This window comes from Anas platyrhynchos, chromosome 10, assembly GCF_047663525.1.
Source record: "Anas platyrhynchos isolate ZD024472 breed Pekin duck chromosome 10, IASCAAS_PekinDuck_T2T, whole genome shotgun sequence".
NCBI lineage: Eukaryota > Metazoa > Chordata > Aves > Anseriformes > Anatidae > Anas > Anas platyrhynchos.
This window is the reverse complement of record NC_092596.1, coordinates 22,268,967-22,287,044: the sequence shown is the minus strand read 5'-3', so window position 1 is coordinate 22,287,044 and position 18,078 is coordinate 22,268,967. Positions and strand designations below refer to the sequence as shown.

Here is an 18,078-nt window from a genome sequence, read left to right as displayed (position 1 = left end):
AAATAAGGACAGGTAGCAGTCCATGTATCAATCAGTACAGGCAAAGTACACTAAATGGTCACTCTTAGAGCTAAGACCAAATGAATGCTCTGCTTTGAGATTTGTTCTTGATGGGACTTAATGGTCAGAGTACACTTTCAACCAAATGCTGTATATTTAATGGCTGTATGGAAAACTGCAACTACATACCTTTACTAAGATGAGCTCAAGATAATTACTTACACAATATTAATAATTCTGCCAATTGGATTTCCACAAAGTAGATTCAATAAAATACTAAAAATATTTATTCAATAAATCAATTACACTTCTGATTGAGTCTGGATAGCTATAAATTATTTCCTCATTGATAAAATTTTGTTTATGAAAACCTATTTTCACGGAAACAGCTCTTAAGATCTTTATTGGAAAGTACTTTGCTGTTGGGCAGAAGATAGAAGAATTAATGAAATGTCCATGGAAGCCTTGTAAGTTTAATAAATAATAATAATAATAATAATAATAACATCAAAAATAATAATAATGTATTTTTTTAATTGTTGCTTGAGGTAGAATGCAGTGTCCATGTTATAATAATAATGCCAAAAACCGTAAGGAAAATCAAATACCTTCTTATCCCACTAGATGGTGGTGCCTTCAGATTAGGGTTGTGGTACTTGAACAGACGGTGCAGGAAAATTTTTGCTTTCTTTAGCTGACCTGCAAGTACACAGAATGAGAGATGAGGTTAATCTTGTTCCTCTGGGGACATTAACAAGCATTCAGGTATAATGACTTACTAAATATATTTGAGTTCATATTATTGTGTTCATAGTACATTTTGTTATAAAGTGTGTTTTAACTTCAGTATACATCTAACGGCATTAATTTCTCTCCCTGAAGAAGAAAAGGTGCAAACAATATTAAACTTTAATGATGATTGTATCTCACATAAAACAGCCTTATTACATTAAAGGTCCTGGCTTTGCAGTTTTACTGTCCTCTATCCTCAATTGAAAACAAAATCCAGATTAAAGTAGAGAATCATTAACAACTGAATCTTTTGTTTATTTCTGTTGAATTATCTTGAAGTACTACCCAGATTTTTATACAACAAACATATTACTTGTTTTCATGGAGAACAGTATTTACACATCATTTAGACAAAGAGTAACTGTCCAAGCATCAATGGGCACATCTCTTCCATTATAGAAGTTAAGTAAAATTTTAATTAATGGAAGAGTAGATAGAATCTGGTTTGAGAGAGTATTTTTGTGCTTTAATTTTCTCAAGTTCCTATAGTAAATGGTCAAATCCTTCATGTGTCAAGTGAAGCTTGAGCTGTTGAGTAGTCCAGACTATGACCTGGAGTGCTCACCTCTAGGGCTGTGTCTACTGAGGACCGTGCAAAAGAGCAGGCTGAAAATCACACCCTACTATGGCGCAGAGAGCAAGCCTGCAGATGCACTCACCCACTGCTGAAACATTAATGTTAGAGCGTTCAGACTAATAAATGTATAAACGTTGCCAGTGAGCTAGCTTGCTGTCAGTCACACCAAGCCTAGAGTTTAGTGTGTACACAGCAACCCACGTGGACAAACTGCAGCATGCGTGTGGTGGCCCTGGATAGCACTCTCTCAAATTTGTATAAAGGTAGTCAGTGAGTTCTGATTTTGCTTTTGAGTTTCCCATTGAAAGCAGTTAGTGAGACTTGCACTGAAAAGATCAAAATTATTCTGAATTGTTTTAATTTTCCTTAGATATTATGTTGTGCATAGTATAAAATATGATGTAGTATAAAAAATTAAAAGCTGTTTCATGGATGAAGAACGTAGGGCAAGATAAGCCCTAGCATTAGACTTTCCAACTGTTCTCTTTAAAGATGATGTAATGGTAAAGAAAAAATAAGGATGTCTGTTAGTATCTTGGAAAAGACAGCGTTAATTAAGAATCTCAGACCTATTCTGCAGCCTGTAACTGTTGTTACTCAGTGGATTTTACTTCACGTCACCCTGCTTCTAGGTGATTACCCAACTGATAATAACTAGGGTCATTAATTATTTTTTTTTTCTGTATGTTTCTTTGCATTTATTCCCTTCCTCATATTCTACTCTGCTACCTTTCAGTTCTCATCTTTGCAGTAACTACTCAGTTTTCTATTTCCTTTGCAAATAACGTACATCAGCACGAGTGGTGTCAAAGTGCTGAGATATGCCAAATGCGTGTTTTTTCCAAGCGAAGACACAGACTCAAAAGCCCAGATGCATCCACGTAAGAGTGTCCACTGCTGAAACAGGCTTGAGCTGTTACTCTTTAATGAGTGCCTGGTAAGGGCATTCCTTTGCAAACGCAGAGGAGCGAGGCAGAAAAACGGGCAACAGAAACGAATGTGGATGCGTAGTTATGCTATAAGGCAGTAATTATTTTGCATGTTGGAGCTATTCCTGACTGCACCACTGAGAGAAGACCCCCTCTTACCTTCTGTAACAAGGCGGGCAGGACTTTGTAAAAGCCCAGAGAAGCAAAATGCACTCCAATCACTGTTGCTCTCTGCCATTAGGGGGTTGAAATGCAGCATTTGCCAAGAGAGCAAGTTCCTTTATTTGATCTCTTTCAATTGTACCAGTATAACTGCCAATCACAGGAAATACCTCTAATAACTCTTCCTTTTACTTAATAAGGAATACCACATCTTTAAAACATTAGAAACAGATGTCACTGCATTACTTCACTGCTGATGTATGTAATAGAAATGACACACTAATTAATTTAATGCAGTATAAATGTACTGATTATTTATCATGGCTGACAATAAAATTATGAAAACATTCAATTACAATCAGCGGTAATTCATTATTTATTGATTCTGCATTATGCACACATTAATACAATACATTTAATTATATAAGAGAAAGGATCATTTTTCTATTGATACTTAAGACATTTAGACTCATCAGTTTCATTTAAAATCCTTGATGTTTAGGTGGGAAGTTTTAATCCACACTTCCAAAAAAAACTCTACTGAAATGTCAGAAATAAATTGAATACAAGTGCCAAGTACCAGCACATCTAGAAAAATGTGGGTAATAAGAATGACATACTAATTTCAATACCTTCATTTTTTCGTATTGGTGGCCTACGTTTGTTAATATAATCATGGTTACTCTTTCCCTTGAAAACCAAGGGCATTAAACACTAATCTAGCGAAACGAAACAAAAAGCTTTTTCTTTCTTTTTAAACCTGTGCTCAGAATTAGCTACATCAGTCGCTTGCATGTTCATGACAGAAACTCAAAGACTGCCTTAGATCAGGCCCCGAGCAATTTTTTTTTGTTCAGGACTAAGAGAGTATCATCATCACTAGGGCTCCAGTCAGGCCACAACTCTCAAAAATGGTGTTTAATTTCATTATGGTTTGGGAGAATTTTAAATAAATCTGTTTTTTTTTGTTTGTTTGTTTTTTGTTTGTTTGTTTTGTCCTTCATTTTGGGCGCCCAGTTGCCTCTGACCCTCCTAAGTCTACATTCACATTTACATCTCAGAAACCTCCAGATACAAGAGGGAGATCCAAAATCTTTGCTAAAAACTAACATTTTCTCAATAACCTCCTTGCGCTGGACATACGTCTATCAAGTCTGCAAAACTTCTTTATACAAAAAAGGGGGGAGGGAGAGAGAGAGGAAGAAATAGAAATAGTGAGGAAGAGAAGGAGAGGGAAAACGAGAGATGTCATCATTTATCTTAACGCAATAAATCTACAGAATTCATTTAATTTTATTTATTTATTTAAATTTTCCTGCCTCAGCTTTGGGTACAGAAAACTGAGATATAAGACAAACATTACTACTGAGCCTTCCAGTCTTCTAGAAACAAAATGATTACTTTTAGTTATTTCCTTATTATATTACTTCAAAAACTGCCCTTTATTTTTTATCATTGTCTTCTAGTCGGTTGCATCACCCATCTCTTCACCTACAGGATCCACGTGAGCCAGCAGCCCCATTTCTGCCAGCTGGCAACAAGTAATTTACAGAAAGCTGTTGACTGGCCCTAGCTGGAAGGACTGGGGCTTCTCTCTCTTCTGTAGCGTCACAAAAAGAGCTCTTTAACATTTCAATCCAATGGGGCATATGTAATGATGATAAAAACAAAAGCAAACAAATAGAACCTTTGCTCGATATTTTGCCATATGTACATGGCCAATTTTTGCAGATAATATACAATTCGCTAATATTTCTATGGCTGACAGTGTTAAAAAAAAAACTATTTTGCATGCCAGTCTGAAATCAGCAAAAATATTTAAACTTGAAGTTTAAAGAAAATATTCTAAAATACTTATTTAAGCTATAGGGAGACGTACAATCAAATTGCATGCTGCTGGACTCCATTCAAATAAACCATCTGGATACTTTATAAATGACAAGATATTACCGTATGATTGTTAGGCTTTAGTAACTTTGCCTTGTTCTGAAATAAAATTACAGCGAAATAAAAATATTCATTGATGTAGTTGATTTGTATATGCTTAGCTGAACTGGACAGCTGCCTGGTATTAATTCTCAAACCTTGAGCATTTTCTTAGTTTAAGAGCACTTCTTCTCTCCATGGATAGTCACCTCTCAAGGGTACTGTTTTTACTACAGCCTTTATGATTTTATATTGCTTCACGCCACTCCAACTTGCTGGGTGCTGATGCGCAAGGCTTCCTCTGGCCTTGCAAAAATTCTGTCTTATTTAGAAATATGTTTAGCTTATGGAAGACATTAAAGTCAAAAAGGAAAAAGAATTCTCACAGTGGAATTTGATTGTCACATTAATCTCAAAAGTAAAAAATGTCTTTAAAAGGGCAAAGCCAACGCGAAATGCTTAAACCTGATTTATTAAATCTCTTAATGGCAATTATGCCCTGTAAATTAACCCCCCAAAGTTTCTATTTAAGTCAGTTACTTGCTATTTCTATAATTTCTGGTGCATAAACATCCCAGATAAGTTCAGGGCTAAATCGCACCAAACTTTTTGCCCAAGTAGATAGCCCCTGCCTCACAGAACTTGCAATCTAAGGTTCTGATCCTGGAAAGTTACAAAATACGAGTATTCTCACTGAAAGGTATTTATTATATTTGAAGTTTTTAATTTCACCGTGGGTTATGTGAAAATTCTGCCTTAGTCTCAGCCAGCTAGACCAGGGGCCTAAAACGGGCAGGGGCTCTTCCTAAAATATACGTACCACTGATGGAGAGAAAACCAGGTTTCTCCAGAGAGCAGATCACTCAGCTTATGAAATATAGCAACTTAGTTAGCATACAGGCATCTCCCTTTGCCTAAAATGGGATTACTCATAACGCAAAAACATCAGGTTTTTGCACAAAGGGTTGCAGAAACTCAATCAGCAGGCACAACAAAAGGAGGGAGAGGATGGCACATCCAGGCAGCGTGGTCCTGGGAAGAGTTGCAGTGCTCCGCTGGCACCACTTGTCAGCCGCGCCTCTACTTTTCTGTTCGCTTTGCTTTCTGGATGCTTTAGGAGGAAGCCGAAGAATAAAAAAAGAGAGGGAGAAGTTGAAGGAGCAGGGAAGGGAAGATAAAAAAAAGTGAGAAAGCGTGCAGGCGAGCAGGAGGAAAGGATGCTGATAGGAAGGAGGAGCGGGAAGCGCGGTCGAACCTAGGTGCAGCGAGAAAATCACCTCAGCAACGCGCCCTGCCCCGGCTGCCAGCTGTGTGTCAGGCTGCGCGCCCCGCTCGGTTATTTTCACGGGGATCCCCTCGGGGCCGCCCCTCCCGGCCCGGCCAAACTTTCCGAGCCCACCGAGGGGCGGCCGGGACTTGGCGGGGCAGCGGCCGCCCCTCACGCCCCCCTCACGCGGCTCCGTCCCCTCCTCACGCACCCGCCCCGCGCCGCCGCCGCCTCAGCCCCGCTCCCCCCCCCCGACTCCCGCCTCGCGCCCCCGGCCCAGGTGCAGCGGCCGGCGCTGCCCCGCCCGGCCCCGCCCCGCCCCGCCGGCCGGCAGCCAATCGCGGCGGCCGGGCCGGAGGCGAGCGGCGCGGATTGGCTGCGGGGCGCCGTCCGTCAAGCGCCCCGCCCGCCCCCCGGCGGCGCTGGGGAGGGTCCGGGCGCGCGGCAGGCGGGCGGTGCGCGCGGCTCGGGGCGGCTCGGAGCGGAGCGGTGCCGCCGGGGGCGCGGGGCTGCGGCGGGCGCCGGGCTGGCCATGGCGGTGTCCGCGCCGCCCGTCATCGCCGCCACTTCCAGCGGCGGCGCGGGGGGCTCGGGCGGCTTGTTCCGGGCGGACCCGCTGTACTCCAGCCCCGCGGAGTCCCCGCGCCTCACCAACAGCCTCGTCAACTCTTTCCTCGGCGGCGGCGGAGGAGGTGGTGGAGGAGGAGGAGGAGGAGGAGGAGGAGGCGGCGGGGCCGGGGCGGGCGGCGGCGGCAACGAGTGTAAGATGGTCGACCTGCACGGGGTGAAGGTGGCCTCGTTCCTGGTGGAGGGGCAGGAGCTGATCTGCCTGCCGCAGGTCTTCGACCTCTTCCTGAAGCACCTGGTGGGGGGGCTGCACACGGTGTACACCAAGCTGAAGCGCCTGGATATATCGCCCGTGGTGTGCACGGTGGAGCAGGTCCGCATCCTGCGCGGGCTGGGCGCCATCCAGCCCGGCGTCAACCGCTGCAAGCTCATCACCAGGAAGGACTTCGAAACTTTGTACAACGACTGCACCAACGCCAGGTGAGCGCCGCGGGGCTGGGGGGCTGCGGCCGGCCCCCACCAAACTTTTCCCTTCGCGGTACCTCGGGCGCACCCCCCCCCCCACACTCCTCTCCCCTCCCCTTCTCCTCCTTTCCCTCAAAGTTCTCCGCTCGGTGCCCGTGACACCGCCGCAGGTTCCAGCTCCGGCTCTGAGAGGGTCCAGACACCAGATCCCAGCCCCCGGGTCCCCCCCGGGTCCCCCCGCAGCCCCCCGGGTCCCCCCCCAGCCGCCGGGTGCCGCCGGGCTCCGGGCCCGATCCCGGCCGCTCCCTCAGCGGGCTCCGAGCAGCGGCGCGGTCCCGGCCGGGACAGCGGCCCCGCTAATTAGCCCTAATTAACGGGGGCGCCTCAGGGGTGCCCCCCTGTGCCCGTAACGCCTCCTGGTGCCGTGCCGGTGCCGCCGTGCCCCGCACCGCGGCCGCTGCCGGGAGCCGGGACGGGGCCAGGCGCTGGCAGCGCCCCCGGGGGGTCCCCGGCAGCCCAGAGCCGCCCCGAAACGCGTCCGAGCCCCGCCTGGCTGCGAGTTTTTGGGAACGAAGCGCTCCGCTAAAAATCTCTTTGACCAAAGTTTTTCCTCAGGGAAATAGGGGAGCCGGTTTGGCCACGCAGCCTGTAGGTGCGATCTGATGCTGTCTGCTCCCTTACAGCCGGTGTTTAGAGATGAAGAAGTGCTGGAGCGCTAATTGCTTAAAGCGTGTGGTTCACGACTTTTTTTTTTTTTTCTTTTTTTCCTTTGGCCAAGACTTCTGACCGCGCTGGGAAAAAGCAGCGGCTGAGAAGTGAGGCCGGGGAGCAGGAGCGGGGGCTGCGGTGAGGGCTCTGCGGAGCAGCCACCAGCACCTAGGCAGAGGCTGGAGATGTGGTGGGAGCGCTGCTTATGGGGTCAGACGGGGCAGAAATCGGTCAAATGGGGCAGAAATCGGTCTGATCGCATTCAGAGCGCTCTGCTCAAGACAGACGTTCAACACATGTATGTAAGCACAAGCTCTTCGTGCCCAGTTACGAAAGCGCTATTGATTTCTACCTGTTCAGGAGCAGCAGATCCCTTTACGTTTCCTCGAGTGCTTCTCACTTATTAAAACATCGCTTCACCTTTGCTTATGCCTCTTGAAAATGCCCCTAATTTGAATGACCTACTGATACCAATGTATTACTGCCTGCGTGGTTTTAGATGTAATGTATGATAAATGTTATCAGCTCAGGCAAAACTTTTCTCAAGTATTGTAACTTAACAATGTTAATTGTATTCTATCACGCTTAGCTCATCATTTTATTTAAAGATTTTTTTTTTCTTGGAACAGCCCATATTTCATGGTACAGAAAGTTGGATAAAAATAGCTTAATACATGTGATCCCATTCTCATTTGCTGTGAGCTGACCTGGGAACCACAGCGGCGTGTGGTACCGTACCTAACTAACAAAATGGGATGGGACTGCTAGTAACTGCGTATGCAGTAGTTAGATTCTGGACCTGGGAAGTAAAGTATTGGAAAAAAAAAAGTCATCTTTTAGAAAAAAAAACAAACAGCACAACAACAAACCCTTAAATACATGTTGTTCCACTGCAGGACTCAAGAATTAATTTGAACTGAGAATATTGTGCATTGCTCTTGTAATCTCTTTTTGCTGTTAATTGATATGAATGAATGTCTAATTCAGAACGCTGTAGAAGCACAGTTTTAAACTCAAAAACTGTTGGAAAAAGCAATGAGAAACTTTGACTATTGTTATTTTGTATGTTAGCTGACTCTTAAAAATCACCATCTCTTACATTGGTGTACGCTTTTAATTGTCTTTCAGTTGGAATGCAAACCATCAATTAATGTATAATTGAAAAAAGAGATCTTAGTTCTGCTTAGTCTATTGGATTATTTTTTTAGTCGAGCTTGTCTACAGAGCTCTTCAGAAATGCAGAGAAACATGTGTAAGCCAAAGTTTTTATATGTTCCGTGTTTGTAACGCTAGTTACCTATGTCTGCCATCTTTGACCTTTGTATTTCGTAAACAGCATGTGTGTAATTTGCATCCACACATAAACAAAATATTCCTAACTTTGATCTTCATTAAAGAGTGCTGTGTAACTTACATTGGGAGCAAGGTTTGTAAAATGAAACTAACCATTCATTGCACTGCAAGTAGCATCTTTAAGTGCATGGTGAATACAACATGCTTCCAGGATTTAGTTACTAATTTGTGGTAGCTTGGAAGTTCACATAAATTGAGGAACAAATGCTTAATTTTTGTAGCAAAACATCAGGTTTACTTAAAGTAGAAGACTATGATCAAGTTTCATTTTAAAAATGAAATAGAACTGTGGAGAGAACATGCCTGTGACAGTAAATACATCAGTCCTTAAATATCACAATAATATGAGTAGGATCATAACGTCTTCTGCAGGGCTTCTGTATTGGACGGCTGTTTTCTGCTGAAAAAGGCAATGTTGGTCTGGTTTGTTCATTAAATAGTAGGTAAAACAGTCCACGAGAGAGAATACTCCCCAGAAAACTGCATTTTAGTACATGGCTTATTTTAGTTACGATTTACAGTGTCCAGTTCAGCTAATATTTTGAATTACTTTGACTTTTCACAAATAAGGAAAGGTTTTAGAAATGAAGTTAAGCAGTAAATGCAGGCATTTTATGAGATAATGAGGGTCTAGTTGTGTTGTCTATTAAAAGCTACCCAATAGTCAGCAATACTCAGTCTTTTATAAGGAGAAGGATGTCAAGATTATAATTAATGCAATCTAGTCATGTAGCACCACACAGAGCTCCTGTGTGTGTATTGATTTTTAAATGTGGACATCTGATTACATAAACTTCTTTGACTAAGTAAATATTTAGCGTGCATTCGGACTCAGCCAAACTAGTGAATTTTGGCATATTGAAATAAGAAATGATCAATTTCTCTTTCCTTTTTCTTCCTCTGAGGGGAGATTTACTTAAAGCATGCTCTTGAGAGTTAGCACCAGCACAGTGAATTCTGTAAAGAGAGGCAGAAGTGAATTTTTCCACTCTCTGAGTGAACTAATTATACTTCTAGAAAAACACCCCAAGTTCTTTTTGGACATATTGCACGTCTGTGCTTCTTCAAAAGTACTAAAATACTTGAACGTTTTCATCAGAAGCATATCTAATCTGGAGAAACCTTGATTAACATTCCCTTCTCTTTTCATGGCAATAGAGCTTCCCATTTGAAGTGTAACATGCTTTTCCTCCAAGATGGAGTATTTGTATGTTTCCTGCATGTGTATATGCATAATACATATGTAATTTTCTACTGAGACTTGTACAACTGAAAAATACTGTGTTTTTGTAGCAAAGACAAAAAAGCCAAACAATTAGGTATTAATGATATTCTCGTTGCATATTCAAAAGGTCTTTGCAAGCATTTCTTCTCCTTTTTTTCTTTTCACCATTTCAACCTGCAGAACTCTTCACTGTCACTTCAAATCACACAATTCTACAAAGATAAAACAACATTTAAACTCATTTGCTTTGGGAGGGAAATTGAGCATTTGCACCCAATAAGCCTGATTGTGGAACTGCATGCAAATTGTGTTTTGATTTATCTCTTTTGCACTTTTTTCCATTTGAATTGATCTTGCATTAATTTTGCCAAGCGGCTCTGTGAGGCTGCAGATGTTGCCCTGTGTTTAATAAATCAATGAGACAGATCTGAATGAATCACTTCAGATGGATTCTCTGCTCGGTTTGATGTCTAGATGTTATTCTTAGCTTGTTATCATGACAGATGCATTAATGTTCCCATACACTGCCAGCAATGTCAAAGAGATTGAAGCTTTTAAAGTGGCGGTATCCCCTTTTCCCCCTTCTGTTAGAATAGCTAAGTCGCCTTTAGGAATAAGGCAGAATATAAATTTAATCGTGACATTCTTGCGGGGAAGATGCTAAACTTCGGACAGTATTACAACACAAAGTCACGCAAATACAGATTCACGTAGAATGATTAATTATTCCTAAATAGTGGAGATCAATATTAAAATCTAAACATAGGTAGCTCCTTAATAGAGTAACCACTTTCTCGACATTAATATTTCATTGCAATAGGAATGATCCGAATAAATAATATAAGACTAGAACATGTTAAAAGTGTTACTATAAATAGAATATCGCCGTGTCCAAATTGATTACAGGCTGAAGCAAGGCTTTCTTTAACAAAACAAAAAACCCAAAAACTTATTATCGTTTCTTTTAGACTTAAATACATCTGGATTCAACATCTGTTAGATGCAAAATAAGAAAACCAGTTTATTGTGTTTCCAGTCTGACTTACCGTTTAGTGCCAGATATATTAGAAAAGTTGTCGGTCACCATTAATTTCTGATCTGAATAGCCTGGTAGCCATTATCTTGGATAGAACCTGTGGAACGCAAATCATAAAAGAGGCTGGAATGTGTCTTTGTGGAAGGGTTTTAAATTCTGGAAAAGACTGCACAAAGTGTAAAGTACTCTGCCATGAATAATGAAGATCTATTTCCCAAGTAGGCTACGCACAGGTTTTATTGCCTTTTATTCTTCAGTGTTTATTAAAACACTTGCGGTCTTCCTTCCCTTGCTTTAGAAGGTAGAATAGTGCTTTGTGACTTGTTTCCATCAGTTTGTTAAACCTCACTTCTTACTCTGATGCTTTATTTTTAAGATATTAAAAGTTATCAAGAACGTTGGTCGCCCTAATCTCTCCCCAGAACAGAAGAACTTTTGACTCGCTGTCATTAAGGCTTCTGAGAATAGAGTGGGGAAACTGGCTGTAACAGATCTAGATTTATGTTGGTATTCTTGCTCCAGTAGTTCCAGTTTGATAAAGGAAACAATATATGTAATAGAAATTCACAGTTTATTCAAATGAGTTTAAGCTGTAGCATTGTTACATTTGCCTTCCTTTCGCCAATATATCAACGTGTGGCAATAGCATTATACTTAGCAAGCTTCCAGAACTGGCCAGCCCTGTAGATGGGAAATCGTTCTCACACTGGGCTGCTGTTGGACACGCAGCCTGTTTGTGTCTGCACGTTTGTTTCTGAGGCAGGCGAAAAGGAAATTTGGTAGAACCGAGGAACGCTGCAGAGATCACAGAAAGTCGTGGCTGGTTGTAGGGCAGTGGCCTTAGAGTAAGAAGCTTGTATCTTCCTACCTTAAATATTTTCTACAGAATTACCGAAGTGAGCATTCGGAGGTGTGTTTTGAAATTGCATCTTGCTCTTGTCACTGATAGCAGACTATGTAAGAGCTGTTCGTCAGTATCAGCATTAAAAAGCTCTTGAGATCTGGGCTGCAGAAACCCCTTCCAACTTCACTGAGGCGAACCTCCCTTTCCTACCAATAAAAGTTTGCCTGAACAAGGGCAAAGAACTTGGAAGTAGTTTAGGATATGAGTCCTTCTCGTCAAAGGTGGGATGCTTTTGCCTAAAACCTGCATTTGTTTCCTTCTGTTTATTTGGTCTATTAAATACCAATGGAAGAAGTATGCACATTTGGCATTTTTGCAGGCACTATTTTTTTGGCCTAATCCTCTTCTTGGTGAACGCAGGATCTTTTATCTTTTCTCTGCACATTCTAGAGACTGTAGTTTTGAGTTTCCTGAAGTTATGAACAAAATCCTTCATGTAAAATATCTGTAAAAGAAAATAGATGCAAACTTGTAAAAGTTGTGTGATTATCTGTGTAATAAAGCCCTCTAAGTGTATGGAAATGCAGTATTTTAAGGGTGTTAAAAACTTGAGCAACACAAATAGCAAAAAAGACAAGCAGTTAGGATACTGCAGCCTGTTCTTGGTGTAAGCTAAGGCAAGATGTATGCTATGATTAAACGTTTCACTGTGCACAGGTACATTAGTTAGTAATAATTTGTAGTGATTTAGGTTTATCCTGCTTGATGCTAGCACTGTCCCTTGGGGCTATACGCTTTTGATCTTTGTTGCCTCTTCGTAAAGCGTCGTATCCAAAGTGGCTGTGTGATGGGGTTCGCCCTCCCTCCCCACTCTGCAGCCTGTAAGAAGCACCGATCCCAGTTAGTTTATGTACTTTGATATCTGCCTCGAAAGCTCTGATACCCAAATTCTGTAAAACTTAAATTTGTTTGTTTTCCTTTCTTTCTGGTAGCACAGCTAGGTTGTTCGTGTGCACAGAGAAAGTTTATTGTCATTAGCAAGTGTGGGAAGCTTATATTTCCTTGTCAGTACATCTTGACCTGCTAAGCCCATTTTGCTCATTAAAATATAGTGTGTCAGAGCCTTTATTGACTTGGTTAAAAATACCACTTCCCCAAAAAAGTAAGAACCCAAACGAATGAATAGCGCTTGCTTTATTCCCGCATGGTGTCATAAACCAGATTGTTTAGCAGTGTATGTTGTTATGTGTATGTTAAGGTATAAAATGTTCAATTGCAATTGTGTCTGACGATCTTATCAAGCTTCTGGAAATTGATATCTGGTAACAGCATTTAACCTACATCTAGTCTATCTGCTATTTATGTGATGGGTTAAAAAGAAAAAGTAGTATCGATCTGTCGCTGGATTAAAGTTTGAAATCGGCAACAGCATGAGCACAAAAGGCTTTTTTTTTATGATTTCTCAGCTTGCCATTGATCTACCAGTTTTATTGCATTCATTATTTATTAAAAGAATTTGCAAGCTAAACATAACGTTAAGCTAGTTTGCACACAGGGACTGCACTTAGGAAATTGAATGGAAATTGCATTAGAGATGAACATCTGTGCTATTTTTCCACTCGTGTGTTTATGGGTTTGTATAAAAGGTGTATTGGATTAACAGTTATAACCATTATAGCTTGCAGCAATATGTTAGAACCCTAAGCATTTAGTAGTTGTGTAGAAGGGAGATTATCTTTGCTTATACTAAAAAGTATGGTAATGCCATCACAAACATTGCTTTTGTTAGGTTGTTCTTTATTAATGGGCTTTTTAGCTGTAAGATATTTAAAAAAAAAAAAAAAAGAAAAAAACCACGCCAACTTGAGTTATCTAGCTATAGTATGGATGCAGTCTCTTATCAATGCTACATAAAGCTCCATTAGTATTGTCACTAATTGAAGGTTTCTGGTGACAGCATTAGTTAAGGCTAGCAGGCCACATATTTGGCATATAGACATAACATACTGTGTATTGCAAAGCATAATTTTGCAATACATAATAAGTATTGAAAAGATCTTTAATATATGTTCCTTCACATTTTCCTAGCAATTCAACTAATTTTCTGACCTTTAGTGTAGGTCCTTTCTGTGTGTATTATATCAGTGAATCAGAATATTTAAATATTTAGAAATCTTTTTCCACTTAAGTTCACAAGTTCAGCTGCCCTCAGCACTGTGCCTAGTTACATGTGACATATAATGCATAAGGTGGATCTAGAATTTTGTGGTCACCATCTGTAATGCTGGTGGTTTGTCTTTTTTTTGATGGTGCTGTTTCTGTGAAATAGATTATTTTGATTAAATACCTGTTGATTGAATAAGGAAAACAAAGGAAAAATTACTTAGAGGGCTTTGAGTGAAAAGCGTGTTTTTAGAATTAAGATGTTACCTATTTTATTTGGTCTAAAAGTATGTGCAGTCTAGTCTGTTTATGACTAGAATGTACTGAAATATGTCACGCTTTGCATCATCAGTGCACTTTGCTTTCAGTTTTTCTATTCAAGACTCAACCTGATACACCTCACCAGCTTGCAGGACTGTTAAGGGTTTCCTGTGCGAAGAAAAAGAGATGTCCTTCATGCCAGAAGGTTGCACATATTCTTTCAAATGCCACCTCTGCATTTTTCTCTCTCATAGGGTGAACTGTGTTAATAATTGTTTTGGACAGAGGTAGTTCTGGTTTCAGTTTAAAGAATTTTGATGCTCTCGTTCCCCGCTGCTGGCACTCACTGTTAGTAGTGGTCCTCGCTACCGGTCCCAGCCTTAGGCCCTTCTCATCGCAGTCCTCTTGTGATACCACATTTCAACTGCCCTGTAAGCAGAGGTAGAAATTAGATTTTAATATAGGACCAATATAGCTGGTAAATACACACTTTTGTGTGTATGTAGAATTCTTCAAAAATCAAAAGTGATTTACAGTGTTTGGAAGAGAGGCTTGGGAATACTTCAGAAACTTAGTTTTAATTCCATTTGCTGCAGACAAACTAAATTTCCTAAACATACTTGCATGGCTTTCTAGAAGTCCTTAATTTTGAGATACTTTCCACAGCCATATTAAGTGCATGAAATTCTCAGCTTGTAATTTCATCTTCAATTCTGTCCCGTCTGTAGCAAAATACCATTTAGCTTAGGATGCCCTTGCGCTGCTTGCAGTCAGCAGCACATTGAGTCATTTTGTTCTGCTGCTTCAAAGCCTGTACACAGACAGTGAAATTAAAGCAGAATGCTCTATTCATAAAGTTAATCAAAATTATTTTGCAGCATAACTCTAGGGAGTTCCAAAGCCGTTGTATGTGGTGGAGTCGTAGTGCTGGAGAGGTTGGCAGGGACCTCCTGAGATCTCATCCAGCTCCTGTGCTCGAACAGGGTCAGCCAGAGCAGGTTGTCCAGGGCAGGGCAGGTTCTGACTGTGTCCAAGGATGGAGACTCCACAGCCTTTCTGGGCAGCCGCTTTACAGAAATGAAATTATTATGATGTGGAAGAATGCCTTTTATTGGATTACATGGGAGTTGTTGAAGCTGGGCATGCACATCGCAGCTAGCCGCTGAGACGCTCCCTGACCGAGCAGCTCATCACTCGAGCAGATACGGACACGCTGCCATTGTACCTGGCCTTGCAGGAGCAGAATGTGAGTTGTAACCTGTGAATCATCCCTGTCATATGTAGATTGTGTGTGCTCTGTCTCAAAAATTATTTCCTGAAATCCTACGTGTGTGTGCTGATGAGTTGACTTGTCATATTCCCTGGTGCTACCAAAGGAGTTGTTTTTTTTTTTTTTTTTAATTTGCAATACAAAATTGGGATGGCAGTAATAAAGCTCTTAGTGCAGACATTGTGCCAGTAGGGGGATTTAGTTACCTGAATGTTACAGTAACCTAAGAGTTGCTAATTAAGAAGATTGTGCTCGTTTAAAGAAAAACTGTTAAATGTACTTCTGAGCAGGACATTTAAAATGCTGTGTGCTATGCTTTTTCTTATGCATGTATCAGTTGTTTTTACCTCGTGCATGTTATACGTGATAGCTGATGGCCTGCTTTTATAACAGTTAATAAGAAAAGGTCCTGTGTCAGGGAAATGTTCTCCCGGTTGTGTTCTGCAAAGCTGATGAAGGAACCTGGCTCTGCTGCTGCGGGTCTCTGGAGCTGCCTCTTGTCCTCATACTTTGAACTGTGTCTTCTGAAGGAAAGCAGTTCTCTTGAGATTCTGAGATAATACTGAAAAATAGAAGTAGGAAAAAATGCAGAGTTCTTTCCAATGAGATTTAAAATACATATCTTAAAAAACAAATGCTCACGAAAACGGAAAAAGCTAGTTATGGGCAAAATGCTGGCAGTTAGCATTGATATTTTGCTGCTTTCTGAAACAAGACCTAAGGTAATGAGCTCAGATAACATTTTTTCTCTGTTAAATGAGCTTTTTATTGAAGTATGTCTTTGTGGCTATTTTTTGTAGGCTTTATTTAGTCTTTGTATGCAGCACTTCATGCATCTGATACAGAAATACCTTGAGTTGAGCATGCTGTCATTAAGAAATCATTTTTACCAGCTGGGTGGTTGTTCTGACTGTTTTGCAGAGAACCAAGATACATAATTGAGCGATCTGTCAGTGTATTTGGTACCCTTCGTTGCGAGGCTTGCTAAATACACCACACTTCTTGCTCTCCCTCTGCATTGCACGGATTTGTAGCCCAGCAGTGCGCCATGCTCCTGGCTCAGGGCTCTACCTAGGTGGAAGGGGCGAGGCGTTGCTGCCTGCCTTTGCAGCCATGGTGCATCTTTTAGAAGGAGGCCTCAGAAAAGATTTGGCTTTGTTCTTCTGTGAATGAAGGTGAAGATAAGCCAAGCGTCTGAGTTCTTCTGCTCACGTATTTTGATGCAGGTAGAAACTTTCTGTAAAAACGTTTTTCAGAAAGACACCTAGATTTTTGTTTCATTAATTCATGATACTATGAAATCCACGTTCTTGGTCCCTATTCCAAACTTAGGTTTTATAATAAAGTTATGTGATCAGCCCTGTCAGGCATTAAAGCCAGGTAGGTTAGGGACTGATTGAACCAGCACTGCGTTTGATTTAAATAGTGCCTTGTATTAGGGTCTGAATGGTTTGTGCTTTTATATTTCATCTCCAAATGTAGATAGGATGAACCTTGTTGCATTGGCTTCTCCTAACCTACAGCATGTTTATCTTTTTCAGTGTAACTCCTTTTCTAATGTTTGTCAGTCAGACAGAAATACAAACCTTGTTTGTGCTGGTTGTCTCTACCTGTGTGCTACAAAAGGTAAGTGAATGCAGCTGTCCCTCCCAGTGCCTGGATGATCAATGAAGACATCTCTCAATTCCCTGAGATGAGTGGATGCTTTTAAAAGGAATTGTGGTTGTCTGTAAGTTACTGTCATTCCACAGTAGGTAGTAATAGGTGCCCCACGTGTCTGCTTTCTAGGGAAAGAAAAGAAGGAGAAAAGGCCATCACACACCACATCTGATGCCCACCTACTTCTGGCTCACAGTGAAGTTGTCTCACAAAGTGCAAACTCTTACTAGGAGTTGGTTTCTGATTTCCAGGGAGAAGAAAGAAGGCAGAGGGGGGCTGAGTTGGTGGCTGCCGTATGTCTGGATTCCTGGGGCTGGAAGCTCTGGGCTGCAGCCAGCGTGCTTGAGCAATTCCGTCCTTTAGCACCTGCACAGGCAGGCAGGGGGATCCAAGACAGGCTGAAGCTGCTGTGCAGTGTGTGCAGCAGGCTGGTATGGTCAGACCACGATAGAATTGCTGCAAGAAATCTGATGATCTGTGCACTGCATGGATAATAATGCATTGAATTTATTGCTGCACATATTCTGTGATGTATCGGTGGTAATTGAATTGTTTCTTTCAAGTTACCTATCACAAATATTTCAGACTTGTGAACCTCTTTTTAACCTCTAAACATTATACTGGGAGGGGGATGTTTTTTCATGCTGATGTTCATTCTTCTGCTTTCTGATGAACAGCTCTTTTCCAACATCTTATGCATACAGAGTAGCTTATCTGATGATGTCACGTTGTTTCCAAAATAATCCCCTTTGACCTGCTGTGCTATGAGAATTTGAGTGATGGTAAACAAATCAGCCGACAGTAAGGGGGCAGAACACATTTTTAGTTAAATACATGTACTTAGGATGACTGCTTAGTTGTTACATGACTGTGA

The 18,078-nt window shown here is 41.5% G+C and overlaps 1 protein-coding gene across 2 annotated transcripts in view; it reads left to right on the top strand.

Annotated features, from left to right (window-relative positions):
- Nucleotides 1-6,071: 6,071 nt before the first annotated feature.
- The window catches only part of DACH2 (dachshund family transcription factor 2), a 286,945-nt gene continuing 274,938 nt past the window's right edge, over nucleotides 6,072-18,078 (top strand). The window contains exon 1 of one of the 2 annotated variants that reach the window (XM_072042891.1): nucleotides 6,072-6,700. In XM_072042891.1, the coding sequence (XP_071898992.1) occupies nucleotides 6,186-6,700 (515 nt within the window). In that variant the 5' untranslated portion in view covers nucleotides 6,072-6,185. The remainder of the gene's footprint in view (nucleotides 6,701-18,078) is intronic. The other variant, XM_027464919.3, reaches the window with a different exon arrangement.